At 36.3% G+C, this 15,133-nt stretch overlaps 3 protein-coding genes across 7 annotated transcripts; 2 read left to right on the forward strand and 1 right to left on the reverse strand.

The window, feature by feature from the left end:
• The first annotated feature begins 498 nt into the window (after positions 1-498).
• LOC111449253 lies at positions 499-4,774 on the forward strand. Of its 2 annotated transcripts, XM_023089076.1 has the most exons (7): positions 499-685; positions 814-891; positions 1,777-1,944; positions 2,505-2,766; positions 2,847-3,013; positions 3,956-4,093; positions 4,198-4,774. In XM_023089076.1, the coding sequence occupies exons 2-7, from the start codon at positions 847-849 to the stop codon at positions 4,543-4,545; spliced, it is 1,128 nt and encodes a 375-aa protein (XP_022944844.1). In that variant the 5' UTR covers positions 499-685; positions 814-846; the 3' UTR covers positions 4,546-4,774. The 2 variants fall into 2 exon arrangements, with proteins under 2 accessions (XP_022944844.1, XP_022944843.1); XM_023089075.1 differs by having other exon boundaries at positions 499-891.
• A 691-nt stretch (positions 4,775-5,465) lies between these two features.
• LOC111449998 lies at positions 5,466-10,654 on the forward strand. Of its 4 annotated transcripts, none has more exons than XM_023090127.1 (9): positions 5,466-5,869; positions 5,944-6,037; positions 6,131-6,256; positions 6,336-6,494; positions 8,042-8,160; positions 8,251-8,442; positions 8,718-8,808; positions 9,719-9,817; positions 10,437-10,654. In XM_023090127.1, exons 1-8 carry the CDS (start codon positions 5,724-5,726, stop codon positions 9,809-9,811), a joined length of 1,020 nt encoding a protein of 339 aa, XP_022945895.1. In that variant the 5' UTR covers positions 5,466-5,723; the 3' UTR covers positions 9,812-9,817; positions 10,437-10,654. The 4 variants fall into 4 exon arrangements, with proteins under 4 accessions (XP_022945895.1, XP_022945894.1, XP_022945893.1 ...); XM_023090126.1 differs by lacking the exon at positions 10,437-10,654 and adding an exon at positions 9,898-10,300; XM_023090125.1 differs by having other exon boundaries at positions 5,467-5,869; positions 10,373-10,628.
• A 2,349-nt stretch (positions 10,655-13,003) lies between these two features.
• Positions 13,004-14,649, reverse strand: LOC111449997 (transcription factor HHO2-like). The gene is made up of 5 exons (XM_023090122.1): positions 14,276-14,649; positions 13,979-14,199; positions 13,568-13,880; positions 13,416-13,492; positions 13,004-13,336 (listed from the first exon to the last, which is right to left on the reverse strand). The coding sequence occupies exons 1-5, from the start codon at positions 14,412-14,414 to the stop codon at positions 13,058-13,060; spliced, it is 1,029 nt and encodes a 342-aa protein (XP_022945890.1). The 5' UTR covers positions 14,415-14,649; the 3' UTR covers positions 13,004-13,057.
• Positions 14,650-15,133: the final 484 nt, after the last annotated feature.

Genomic DNA, 15,133 nt, shown 5'->3' on the forward strand with positions numbered 1-15,133 from the left:
AATGGTTACGAGGAGAACTCCAAAGGAGTCGAGCCTCTGTTCGAGTTCGAGGGGAGGTGTTGGATGAAAGTGTCCCACATCGGTTAATTTAGGGAATGGTTACGAGGAGAACTCCAAAGGAGTCGAGCCTCTGTTCGAGTTCGAGGGGAGGTGTTGGATGAAAGTGTCTCACATTGGTTAATTTAGGGAATGGTTACGAGGAGAACTCCAAAGGAGTCGAGCCTCAATTGGGGAGGCATACTTTGTTCGAGTTCGAGGGGAGGTGTTGGATGAAAGTGTCCCACATCAGTTAATTTTGCAAAGTGGACAATATCATACCATTGTGGAGCGTTGTGTTCGTCTAACATACCCTACCACTCATGATTTAGCCATTTTTAATTATTTAAAATGAGTCACTATTATTGTTTTCAATTTAATTAAATTTTCCAATCATTAAATGCCGAAAAAAAAGCCCGTTATAGATCATGAACGACAGTAGCCCATTGGCCCACCACAGTTCTGTTGTTCATCAACACGAAATCTTGGCGACGAAGGAAACGAGGAGTAAATGCCAGAGAGCAACAAATAACAACGAGATATTGACCCACCAATACTATATTCAAATTAGCCTCAAACTTCAGCGCGTGTATCGAGCTGTCTCTACTTCGGTGTTCATCGTTGAGGATTGCGCGAGCGAGGCGGGGGGGTTTGTTCATCCAAACTTGAGTTGATAATTGTTCTTATTGGAGCCGATTTGAATGCAAATCAGTGTTGAAGGGGTCCCTGAATAAAATTTCATCGGCCCTATTCGTTCTTTCTTCCTACTTGAATCAGTTTCCCGGTGATTGAGTTTTGATTTTGTCGAAGATGCTGCTGCAATTTTCGGACCCGGCCAAGCTTAAAACCAAGATGGTATGTTTCTGTTCTTCTGGGTTTTTTAATTTGAATTGCCATATGAGTTTTTTCGAGTGTGGAATTGTGATGTGGTGGAGGTTTCAAGAGCCAATTCCATGGTTGTAATGTAGTTCTGACCCTGCCTTAATCAGTCTCAGGTTATAAATTCAAGCCATGTGGCTACCTATTAGGATTTTGTCTCCAATTATCTTCGCAATTAAGTACTTTAGAGCTAGATAGAACTAAAAATGGTCGAGGGCACGTATGATACATATGTGTGTGTGTATATATATATATATCTTCCATCGACCAGGATACGGGAAATGACCAAAGAACAAAAAAGCTAAAAAATAGATACAACATAAAATGTTCATCGTTGCCCGACTAAAAGAAAGGGTTTGTGCTGCCCGTTCTAAAGGCTTTCCTAGAACTTCCTCGGGTGGGAAAGTCTAGACCAGAGCCGACAACTCGTGTAGAGATTAACTGTCAGGAGCAGGCAAGAAAAAGCTCCTCCCCTTTTGTTTGGAAGTAGAGCACTAAATCACCAAATTAGCCTATCTAGTAAGTGTGATAAGTAGAGAGAATTCCATACTTGAAAGAAACTCTACCAAAAAATTGGAAATGAGATTCATTCTAGGCTGACTTTCGTCTGAGCGACTACTGAACTCAACTGAGCTATAAGTTGGAGACTAGATATGGGTCTAGCACAGGCTCCTATGAGAGGAAATTCAGGCCGTACAGTGAAAGTTCTGGAAGAAGTCTTTCAACTATAAGTAGTAAGGGATTAAAGAAAATCGAAAATCATAAAGAGTAGTGAAAGAAATACTAGTTAGAGAGCTTAGTAGTATTTGTTATGGTTAATTATCATTTGAGACTATAGTGATTATTTGTCAATATGCGCAGTGTGTGTTTGAGGACAAATTCATTGCCCGCGATTCCAGTACACTTGAACAACTGAAGGAGATGACTTCTAGGCGTAGAGTGATTGAGGAGTCCATTAATGAAACTAGCTCTATCACAGATGCTATTGCAAGAGAAATGTCTGGTGGGTTGTCTTCCCACACTCAACAGGTAACATATCAATAATTTTCCAACCTTATTGGTAAATGCTCCTTTGTGATTCTAATACATGAATATATATGTTCTTTTACGCTGAAGATGCCTCGGATTTGTAACGACCCTAGATTTCTACTTAACCTGAAGTCATTATTGGATATATAACGTAATCATTTTATACGGAAATAATCATTTGAAACTTCATCGTAAAACACTGTCATGGACTTACATAACTTTCTTATGCATGTGTCATGGTCTTTACTTGTTTTATTTTAATTTTCGTTATGTTGCTTTAAAGACGTTTTCAAACATGCAAGTCCACGACAATGTTTTACGATGATGTTTTCAATGTTTATTTCCACGTAAGAGAGGATGATAGGTGGATTTGGCTTGATTTATTCCTTCAATTTCAGCCCATTTACATATATGCTTGATTTAAACCAATGACTCCTCCCTCTCTTCCTATGATTTGGTGGTTCAGCTCTGTCTGTCTGTCTCGGTTTTATCTTCTTATGAGATTGTCATGGCTGTTGTATGCTCATTCAATTATGTTCTATGTGTTCAAAACATTCCAGGTCCTTCACAAACTACTGCAATACCTGCCCTTGTTGGAAAATTTTGTTTCCCAAGTTGATCTGGTTGGCTATAACCTCAAGATTGTTCAATGGACATCAGACCTAAAGATACGATGGTCGAGTGCTCTGAGCTCATCATCATTATTTCATCTTAGGGGTCCAAAATTTTTCCAAATAGATAACTTGAGGTTCGAGGTAGCGATGACTCTTTTCCTATACGGTGCTGTTCTTAGGCAGAGGGCCTTAGAAGTTATATCAGAAGGTGGGTAGTAATGATGAACTAGTTTCCTGTACAAGTCTTGGATTTATACCTATTGGATCACTTACTTTTCTCTTATACAGATCAAGTGCAATCTGCGACCTTTTTCAGAGAAGCTGCCGGGGTTTATCAATATCTAGCTAAGGATATTCTTCCATCTATTCAACACTGCGTGCCTTCTGAAAGGCCACCAGAAGTTATTCCATCTACTTCTGTTGCAATGAGTCTTGTTTGTTTAGCTGAGGCTCAGGTTAGTTTTCTTCTAAAGTTCATATGATAAAATTGTTGGGTCACAGAGTCTGCTGCTTATTTATAATAAAGCTATATATGAAAAATGGTCCTATTGAAAGTTGGTAGAGTTATATCCGGTAGATAGTTACATAACCAATATATAATAGTTGGTTATGTCTGGTAAAACTATATATATACTCAACTGAATCATATACATGTCCCCACCTGCTTGAGGACTTGTGTGTATGTTTTGGAATAGGGATGTCGCCTTTTGTAATAAGTAGACCCATTATACGAACTAATAGATGTTCATACTCTTACCTGAAAGTCAGATATCTATATCATAGTTGGCCAATTCCCCATGGCTTCTCGCATTTCATGAATGTGTCTCCCCCTCTGCTTATGTGAGTTTTACCCACCTTTGACTCTTCTTGTTCCTAACTCCCTATGAGCCGTTTGACGACCTTGCCTTTTTCGAAGGGTTGGCGGGACATGGGAGCCTCAGCTTATGCTATGATTATCCCCTTAGGTAGTGCTTTGAAAATGTACTTTTTGTATCCTATGTATTCTCTTCTACTGTACATACCTGAAGTCATCAATATAAACCTTTAGCCAATATTCCACCTTGAATTTTCTCTCTCATGTTCTTTGTGTTCCTCTAGATCGAGTGTGTGCGGTGTTGTGCGATCCTAACAAAAAATGACCTCAAAGTTGATGGTGCACTTTGTGAGGTATGTTCGAGAGTGATTTTGGAATGACAAAAACCACTTTGTCACACTTTGTCATTCTTTTGTAGTGGTTTTGGACATGATAAAAGTGATTCCTATATCGCTCTCGAGCATGCCTTAAATAGTATTGTTGGCCTTGATCGGGGTTAGGAATTCGGGAGGTATCATTTTCTTTTTATTACTGTTCTCAATGATGTTTATCTATATTGATCATGTCATAAAAAACATATCAGGCTGTCACAACGATGAGGGCTGAAGAAAAGGGATCTATTTCAAGTCTTTTGGCTAAGCTACACTATGGTATTGTTGACTTACTCAATGAATCAGCTAATCATTTACGCATATTATCTGGAGAATCCTCAAGCTTTCTGGTACGAATGCTTCCTGCTATTTCATGCTCGTTTTAAATGTTCATATCAAACTAGTTTGTATGTATAAGACTCGTTATAATCGTTATCATTTTTCGTTGGTATAGGAATTTCTATCAGCTTTCCGTGCTCTACATGAGTTGAAAAGTCGAAAAAATCTTGCAAAAGAACTGATGTCTGGTGGCCAAGCTGGAGTTGCTATAGGTATTCTTAGACATGCATTAACTGATGTGAAAAAGGACATGCCAAGAGAAAATTCATGGAGACTTGTTTTCGGAACAGAAATAGATAGTGTAGCTGAAACGCTCAGGAAGTTCGAACGCGAGAACGAGATTGTATGGCATAAGAAAATTCCTTCGAGAGATGAGTTGCCAACACCTAAAGGTAGCCAAATCGTCTCGTCGATACCGTATTGTCCCAAAAAATGGGAGAGAGAGCTAGCATTCAAGATGTGAACCAAAACTAGAAGTATATATGGGGTTTTGTTCTTGTTGGGGAGCTTACTTCGGCTCCCAACCTCATTCTATCAAAGTAAAAGAAAAATATCTACTTAGGTGGTTGAGAATTTTTGGTGAAAATGTGAAGCATTTGTATAGGAAGTGACATTTATTATCGTTTACTCGTAATCCTCAGTCCAACGATCAAAGCTTTTGTTGAAATAAGAATTGATTTGGAACCTTGTTCTAAATTGAGTCACTCCACAATAGGAAGGAAGGGGAAAGTCTGGACTTGAAAGCTCCACTTCAACTGAAAGTCTGGACTTGAAATCTCCACTTCAACCGTTTCTCAGCTCCACTTCAACTGTTTCTCAATTGAGTCGTTTATAACACATGAAATGTAGATTGAACCGAGCCCAATTTTGTAGATGAAGAAAGAACGTTTGTTGAATTTTTTTGGTTTTGAATTAGGTTCAGTTCGAACATTTGAAACACCTTATCACATAAAGTCATGTAAAATTTGCCGAAATATTTATGTTTTAATTTTTTATATAATAATGTTTTATGAGTTTAGCCGAGACATTTTTAAATTAAATATAATCGTTGGAGTTGTAATATTTTAAATAATAATAAATTTTTATTAATTAATGACCTAACTCAATCGTAAAAATATTTAGATTTAACTTGAGTCATTTATTTTAATAAAAAAACAAAATGTGAATGTATAAAATAATTATTTATTTGTCATCAAATATTAAAGTAAAATTTACAATTTTAAAATATATTTTGAAAAGTTACATTTCAAACACTAAAAATTAAAGAGTTTTTTTTTTTTTTTAATAAATAATTATGAAATTAGATAGAATAAATTGATAATCGAATCAAATACAATGGATTGGTCAAATTCTTGGATCATCTTGTTTTGAGAAGACACCTCAATGAAATCAATCTTAAAAAGCAGTTGATCCAAAGTATTCTAACAATTTTGTTTGTTTTATCGCGGGTGGTGGGTAAGCGGCCACGGCAAGCGGCGAAATCAGGAACACAAAATCAACGAATCGTTGGAAGATTGAACTGTTCATAATTTTGATGAACAATTCATTCTTGAAACCTGTTCAAATAAATAGATAACCACTCGTGTTCTACATTTCGCGGGAAAAACAGGGAAAAGATCTTGCAGTGGCTGAGAAGAAGCCATGGCAGCTGTACAGTGCATAAGCTTCTGCAAACCATTTGGGACAAAAATGGCTTTCTCCCCTTCTTCATTTGCCCTTGCAATCTCTCGTACGATTCATCCTACGTTCAAAACTTCCAGATCATTGCCGAAGGTCTCGATTTCCAGGTTTTTCATTCTGCACCTTAGTTTTTCTTCAGTTGGAGAATCGAAGCTGTTGTTGTCCTTACGCTTGATTACAGATCGAATAGGGTAGTTCCGGCTGTGATTGCCAAAGAGAGTGCCGATGGGGCGACTGTCTCTACCACCGATGCGTTTGATCTTACTTATCTGGAGGCGGGTTCTTAGTTTTATCTACTTGGATTCGATTATTATTCGTTCATTTTGATTGAAGTTGCTTAGAATTTATCATCCTCCTGTTTGTTTTAGGGCAATAGTTGGTTGTGGGAAGTGGGCGGTCTGTCCATTTTGGTAGATCCTGTTTTGGTTGGTACTCTTGATTTTGGTATCTCGTGGCTGTATGAGGCCTCCAAGAAGATATTGAAGAATTTCCAGGTAACTTCGGAATGGCTATAAGCATCTACTCTGGTTTCTTTGATAAAATTATTCTGATATTTGAGCAATCTTTGTGCAGCTGAATGAACTTCCTGAGGTTGACTGTTTACTTATTACACAAAGCCTTGATGATCACTGCCATTTGAAGACTTTGAGACCTCTCTCTGAGAAGTTTCCTAATCTAAAAGTTATAGCAACTCCAAATGCAAAGGCATTGTTGGATCCACTTTTCAGCAACGTAAGCAGATTCTACTATGAATTCTTTTTGTTTTTCCTTCTGCTTCCATTCAAGGCTAAGTTGCTTAATCATGTGGCTAAGATGGTCTTGTTTATTTGGTAGAAAATTGGTTATGCAAGCTAATTAGCTCTTGAGGAAATCTTAATTTGTAGTATAAATATTTTGTGAGATCTCACATTGGTTGGAGAGGGGAACGAAACATTCTTTATAAGAATGGAAATCTCTCCCGAATAAGTTTTTGAGATTGACGGCGATATGTAATGGGTCAAAGCGGACTATATCTGCTAGCGGTGTGCTTGTACTGTTACAAATGGTATCAAAGTTAGACACTAAACAACGTGCCAGCGAGGACGTTGGGCCTCCCAAGGAGGGTGGATTGTGAGATCCCACATTGGTTGGAAAGGGGAACGAAGCATTCTTTATTAGAGTATGGAAACCTCTCCCTAATAGACTATTTTAAAACCGTGAGGCTAATGGCGATACGTAACAGGTCAAAGCGGACAACATCTGCTAACGCTATGGGCTTGAGCTGTTACATATTTTGAGATATTTTGAGAATTGGATATAATGTCATCTAATAATCACGACACCAATAGACAATGCATCCATTATTTGATTGTGTCGTACGTCCCCAGCATTTATGACTCTACTCACTGGGAAAAGAAGTACATAAATGTTGCAACATTGTACTCGTGGCCCTCTAATAATCGATTTTTATGTAAGTTATTCGCCAAAGAAGAAGGAAGAGAGATACAGGTGCTATTGTTTTTAGAAGACATTCTTTAGATCATGCCCCATCTCCCACTTTTTTATTTAGTGCTTCTAATTTGGATAGACTATCAAGATTCAATGCAGGAAGACATTGTAATAACCCAAGCTCACCCTAATAGATATGGTCCGTTTTTTGGCTCGTTATGTATCGCCGTTAACCAAACGATTTTAAAACGGGTCTATTAGGGAGAGGTTTCCACACCCTTATAAGGAATGCTTCGTTCCCCTCTCCAACCAATGTGGGATCTCACAATCCATCCCCTCTTTGGAGCCCAGCGTCCTCGCTGGCACATCGCTGGGTACTTGGCTCTAATACCATTTGTATCAGCCCTAGCCTACCACTAATAGATATTGTTCACTTTGGCCTGTTACGTATCGTTGTCAGCCTCACAGTTTTAAAACGCGTCAATTAGGGAGAGGTTTCCACACTCTTATAAGGAATACTTCGTTCCCTTCTCCAACCAACGTGGGATCTCACATACATAAAGATCCAGAGTGATAAAAGATAATGTAGGAGCAACTCCCTCCCCGCCCAAATAGTTTAAAAAATGTAACTTCCCTGCATACATTGGCGCTTTCCTTTTGTATTCTTTGTTAAACGAGCATATCAACAGGTATTATGGGCCATTTTTCCCCTTTCACCTTTTCGTGGCCATTCTTCTTTTTAGTTCAATGTTTTATGATGCCTAAATTTGATTATATTATTACTGGAAGCATTCCATAGACCACTTTGTGCTCATATGTATCGTTCTAAGGCTAGTTTTAGTTATATCCAGGTGACTTATTTAGAATGTGGTCAGAGCTCAGTTATTGAAGCAAAAAATGGATCTCAAGTACTCATTAGAGCCACTGCTGGACCAGTTCTAGGTCCTCCCTGGCAGCGTCCTGAAAACGGGTAAAATAGTATGATAGTTTATATGATGAATATCCATTTAGTTTACTGGTTATTTAGATTCCATATCTCTGTTTATTGAATCTGATACAGGTATCTTGTTATTTCTCCCCAAGGCCAGCTGACTCTTTATTATGAACCTCATTGCTCTTACAACGAGGAATTTTTGGGGAAACAAAGGGCTGATATTGTCATCACACCTGTTATAAAGCAGCTTCTGCCTAATTTTACTCTCGTTTCTGGACAAGAAGATGCAGTTCAACTTGCAAAGCTGTTGCATGCAAAGTATAAATGCTTCCAAAACCTTAAATTCTGTCCTTGGTGGTGGCATCTATTTGTTTGTTCTATATAACTATGTTAGAAACCTCAACTTAGATCAACAATCAAGAAACTTGGCGCTGAAATATATTGCAATATCAAAGAAAATTTCAAGGGTACTGAGCATTACAGTGGCTCGTTCTCTTCCAAGACTAATCCTATAATGTGACTAATATGTTCTTGATGTCTTGAACATATTTCTATTTTATCTCATCAAATTATGTTTCCTCATGATCTTTCAGGTTCATCGTGCCAATGAATAATGGAGATATGGATAGCAAAGGGCTTCTTGCAAGCTTAGTTAGTGCTGAAGGGACAATTGAATCTTTTAAGGTTAATATCTACTTCAACCACAGCCATTATGAATCCTGTGTCCGAACTGATATGTTATCATATTCATACGCTCATACTTGATCTTTGCATGAAGTTTTTAGGTTACCTGTCTACTTTGGTTTATTTCTTTCTACCTCGTATAAAAAGGATAGAAACCGATGAAGTTTAATGAGAATCAAGTAGTTCACTAACTAAAGAATGACCAGAATATGGATTTCACAATCTTATAAGCTGAAACATGGTCGAATGAGTGAGAAGTGTGTCCTCCATTGTTAACAATGGATTTTGTAACCGCTCAAGTCCACCGCTAGTAGATATTGTTCTCTTTAGGCTTTCCCTTTTGGGCTTCCCTTCAAGGTTTTTAAAATGCATCTATTAGGGAGAGGTTTCCACACCCTTATAAAGAATGCTTCATTCTCCTCCCCAACCGATGTGAGATCTCACAATCCACCCCCCTTCGGGGCCTAGCATCCTCGCCAGCACTCATTCCCTTTTCCAATGTGGGACCTCCCAGTCCACCACCTTCGGGGCCTAGCATCCTTGATGGCACACCACCTCGTATCCACCCCTTCGAGGCTCAGCTTCCTCACTGGCACATCGCCCGGTGTCTGGTTTTGATACCATTTGTAACAGCCCAAGCCCACCACTAGTAGATATTGTCCTCTTTGGGCTTTCCCTTTCAAACTTCCCCTTAAAGTTTTTAAAACTCGTCTGATAGAGAAAAGTTTCCTAACCCTTATAAAGAATACTTCGTTCTCCTCCCCAACCGACGTGGGATCTCACAAATTCACTTTTTGTTCAATGATTATGCAGGGGCAAGTCAATTGTTGCCATTATTTACTTTCTACTTTGCTAATGACAAGAAACTTGAAGAAGCTCTGTTAATGTTGATCAATTCAATACAATGCAGGAACTGTTGTCAAAGGAACTTCCAGAGGCAGTGGTCCTAGAGCCTACTCCTGGCGTACCACTTCGCATTCCCCCACCTTCAGATCAAGCGTAGTGCCTGGTTAGTCATTAGTCAAAACTCACTTTTTGAATGTATACAATATATTGACGAAGGAATCTAATGAAGCATGTGTTTTCCAGCATTATTCTGGTTCATAAATGACCTCCCCCAAGTTTCAATAATAAAATGAAGCCTGTGTTCTTCATTCAGTTATATTGATCCCGAGATTGATCTCTGAAAGTCTGCAAGATCATTTTTGGTATAGGAGAGTGTTTGAGCAAGGAATAGAAAGCATAAATGGCCCATGGGCTCCCTTCTGCTGATTAGTTTATGTATCATGAATGGAAGTATACTTGCTTTTTTTTTTTTTCTTTTTTTTACCTGGGTGGGATCTATATTTTAAAACCGTATTTTAAAACCGTATTTTCTTAGATGACTATTCTAAGCGGGTCATGGTTTGTACACACCCCAGCTAATTTCACGAGACAATTATCTAATTCTTACATTTGATAGTCAAGGAAACTCGTAAAATATTAGATCTTAGGTAGATGAGCATCGTTTGAACTTATTTTCTTTAATCCCTTTACTATTTCCCTATCTCTTATTGATTATTAGGCCAATCCGTGATGGTTAGACATCCAAATCTCTAAAGCAAGTTTACCGCTTTTGATATTCTTAGCAAACGAAGCAGTAGTTTCGAAATGAACTCGGACAAGTCGGCCATGGAAGAAGAGGAATCAAGCAAATGTGCTTTATTATTTGCGCATAATAATTTAGTTCATCATTAGTCGTACTTAAATATATATATATATATATATATATATGTTGTTTTTGTTATGTAATTTTTTATAATATAATATTTCTTAATTAATGGAATATCATTCAACATTGTCAGGAGTTTGAATTATTCTTCTTATACTCGTTTATAAAGCTGTATTTAAAGACTTTATGATCGGAAAATCCTACTACTAAGAAATAAACGTTGATTATTGACAATTATATATATATATATATATATATATTTTGTTGGAAGTTAGGTCTCCACCAAAGATAAGAAAAGAATATTCCTCAAGGAATTTTTTGCATATGCAAAAATGATCATACAAATAAGAAATCAGCATGCAACGTCGTCGTTTTGCATTTCTGATGGTCTCTATAATGGCCCTCAAAAGTCGTTTGGCCTTTTATTCATTCAAAGGTCATAATCTAAATCTACACGAACTTATCCAAATTGGGGAAGTGATTGCCTGTGCGTGAGAACGTGGATCTGAATCATGGTCGTGAAATGGAGACCGTCGGATGATCAATCTAGGGTGGAGATCAGATGGGTTGATCTGAAATTATGAAGAAGAATGAGACACATCGTCCAAGATTCTGTGGGCCAGTCTGAATTAAAGAGATAAGCTAATAATATTCTAAATTAGTATTTTTATAAATTAAAAAAAAAAAAAAAAGGCTAAATTAGTAAAAAAGAATGGGTTCCACGAATTTCGGCTAATTTAGTGACTGATCATGAGTTTAAGAATACTCTCTCCATTAGAATGATGTCTTTTGGGGAAGCCCACATCAAAGTTATAAAAGCTTATGCTTAAAGTGGATTATATCATACTATTGTGGAGAATCGGTGTTCATCTAACACTCTTGTTGATAACACAGTGATCCAAACATGGATACATAATATGGTTTCAATTTTCAGTTTCTCCACCTACTTCTATGTTGGTCATTACAAATCCGACCCGACAAGTTAAATAGATATATATATATACTTTCAAAAAGAAATTGTTAGAATATATTTTTTAGAAAATAGTAAATTACAAAATAAAAGCGATAAAGATGAAAAATATTAGCTTTGATTATTATACATGTGAAAGGTTGGAATATTCTTTTATTTGAAAAAAAAAATATCAAAAGTCAATTAAGTAATTGGTTGGAATATTCTTTTATTTAAAAAAATATTAAAATTGACCGAGTAAAAAATACGAAAAGAGGGACAAATGACTCGTCCTTTTAAAAATATTAGATTATAGATTATGTCAAATTACACCACTATGATACCATGATTTCTCTTTTTTTTTTTTTTTTCGTAATAAATTTATAGCATATAAAACGTGACAGAAAGATGTTGATATATTTAGACCTGGACATCATTTCAAAAAGAAAATTACTTTTTATTAATATTTAAAAGTAAATTTAAAGTAAATTCATCCTAATAATATCATAACATCATCTACTATATAAAAATTGATGGAGGGTTATAAAGTTTCATTCTAACACTAAATATATAATATCTATAGAATTTATCTTCTGATCCAAATAACATTATCTATTAATACGAGAACAAAAAATCGCCATCAATGAAATGGAATAGCGATCAAATGGTGAAAAGTGCATGAAGGGTCGACAAGTTGAAGTTTCACTGTGGAGCCAAACGAGCACGAAGCCAAAGTTAGAAACGAATGCAGTCATCCTTCTTGAAACGAAACCATGATGCTAAAACAGTATACTCAATCAAGAGCCAAATATCAAAATTGTTCTTCTCGATTACATGGCTACAATTTGTAGAAGGAGTTGAGCTTACTCGATTGTTAACGGTGAATTCTATAATTTTTACGACTCGCTTGACTTTATATCTTTATTTTTATTCTCTTCTAATAAGATCAAGAAACCTCGTTATCATAGTCCATACGAAATAGCAAAACTCTTTCCGTTTGGTGGGTGGGTTTAATGTTAGTTTCTCGAGTAATTAATGAGTTTGGATAAGATCCTGAATTTGAAAACTCATTTTTAACTAAACCACTCTCATTCATCTTTAATTATGCTCTGTTCGAATATTAACTATTAAAAGATTAAATGAACACGACTCTCCACAATAGTATGATATTATCCACTTTGAACATAAGATCTCATGGCTTTACTTTGGGCTTTCCGAAAAGGTCTCACTCTAATGGAGAGAGTATTCTTTGATTATAAACCCATGATCATTCCCTAAATTAATCGATGTGGGACTTTCATCATCCAACAATGTAAATACGATATGTCATTTATGGTAGAATTTGTGATTTGATCTCGAATGGGTTAAAATTAAATAATATAGCTAAATTTTGTGTTGGGTAAATTTTTTACACTTAAAAGATTCCATAAAAATATTATATATTCGTTAGAATATATTTTTTAATATTTAGTAAAAATTTAATGTTTTAAAAATTATTCTCGTTTTTTATTTTATTTTTTTATGATAATGATATTTTAATTACAAAACTACCTTCAACACAAATAAAATAAATTATAATTAAAATAATTCTACGCTTTCGCCGGCGAGGTTGTGGCGGTTAGAGTCGAGTAAGATGCGGGCGGCGAATTCAATTGAACCATCCCGCCGATGGGTCTCCCCTTTCCTCCCTCCGCCGTCTTCTGCCGTTGCACGACTCTCGCCACCGGGGTCACTTGCCCCGTCGTCATCGCCATGTACTTCGGTGGCGGCGGCGGCGGTTCCCACATGCTTCCGACCACCACGAATTTCTGCACAGCGCTGTCGTGCATGGCGGAATTTGTCGGCCGTCGTGCGTGTAATCGGTATTTCTGAAATTAAATTAAATTAATTTAATAAAAAAAATCATATTAAAAAAAAAACTTTTAATTAATTGGAAGAAATATGAACCTGTAAATGGCTTTTGACTTCATCGTTAGTCAAATCGTCAACCTTCATTAACTCGCGAATTTGTTTTGGTGTAGCAACTGTAATTAAATAAAGTAAAATTACTGAGAGTTAATTCTTTTTTTACTGTGATAAAATTAATTTTTTTTTTTTACCTTGAGGGCCGCCCAGTCGTTGAAGGGCACGAACGAATCGCCGGTGTAACTCCGACGACCAGCGCCGCCGCCGTTTTCTTTGAGTTTGAGATTCCTTCTCTTCTCGTTGACTGTTTCCGCCGCTGCCTTTGGAGACAGTTTCCACCGTCGAACTCGCTGTCGCCTCCATCACCGGAGAACAACAGACCGTTTTTCCGACAACCGCCGCCGCCTCTGTTTCGGATGGATTTTTCTCCTGAAATGGCTGAAAACCACCGCCCACGCCTTTCTTTTCTTCCTCAACAACTGCCGACGGCGGTTTCTTAGCAACATCCTGGAAAAAAGAACAAAGTTGACACAACTTTCCCAGAAAATCCTCGTCAATTTTCTCGGCAGCCAAACAGACAAAAAAACAGAGCAATGGAATTATACCTCAACAACCGGAGGATCCGACGTTTGATTCCAAAGCTGAGCGGATTTAAGCCAATCCAATGGACCCACTTCATTTATATCTGGTTTTGATTGTTCAAAATTGGGATCACCGGAATCTTTTCTGACCGGAATGAACTCCTCCAAAACAGGGCCATCGGAAGAAGTATGCTCTGAACTCTCCGACAAGACCCCAGATAACTGCTGCCGGCAAGAATCAATTGCTGATGCAAAAACCCACAAAATTAAACAAAAAAACATACAACAATATAAAAACCGCCATAGATTCCGGCGAATTACCTCTGGTAACAAGCTCCACACAGAGTGGGAGTTCTCTCTGAAAAACCAGAATCTTTCTGCGTTCTTGATCCAGAGCATCGACATAGTGCCGCAAATCCATTCCCACACGAATATCAACGACATTATCGGGGAAATCCATGAATGATTTTGAATCAAAGTTAATTTAAGGATAATAAAAATATAAAACATATAAAAATATGAGACAATCAAAAACAGTATAATGGAATAAAAATATGAAACCGAACATAGAAATAAATAGGGTTTAGTGGGGAAGAAGAAGATGAAATATAAATAGATTTAATAAATCTAAAATTTAAAACAGAGATAATGGAGTTTTAGAGAGAGAATCAATGGAGGATTCTAGAGTGAGACTAGTCGAAGTCGAGATTTCGCATACATATAATCTTAAATATTGGAGAATTTATTTTATTATTATTAAATTTATATTTAAAATTTTCAATTTCATAAGTAATAGATCATGTAATTTTAAATAAAATTAAACACTAAATTTTTAATCATTTTATTTATTTATTTATTTTAATCATATTAGAACTATATTTAAATATTATTACGATGAAATAAATTCATGTTAGCGTAATTACGATACAAAAATAAATTGATATTATTTTTGTTTATAGAAACGATTACACCAATTAAAAACGCTTTTTGTTTATAAATTAGATAGGCAAATATTTGTGTAAAAATAATATAAAAATTTACTAAATAATTGTTTTTTTAATAAGTTTAAATACAAATTAATTTAAATAATTATGTTTTTTGTTAGGATTTTAGTTATGTATTTATTTAAAATTTAAAATAAAATTATCATTTAAGAATTTGTGTTTATTTTTAAATTAA

Source organism: Cucurbita moschata, unplaced genomic scaffold (genome assembly GCF_002738365.1).
Source record: "Cucurbita moschata cultivar Rifu unplaced genomic scaffold, Cmos_1.0 Cmo_Scf00011, whole genome shotgun sequence".
NCBI classification, from domain to species: Eukaryota; Viridiplantae; Streptophyta; class Magnoliopsida; order Cucurbitales; family Cucurbitaceae; genus Cucurbita; species Cucurbita moschata.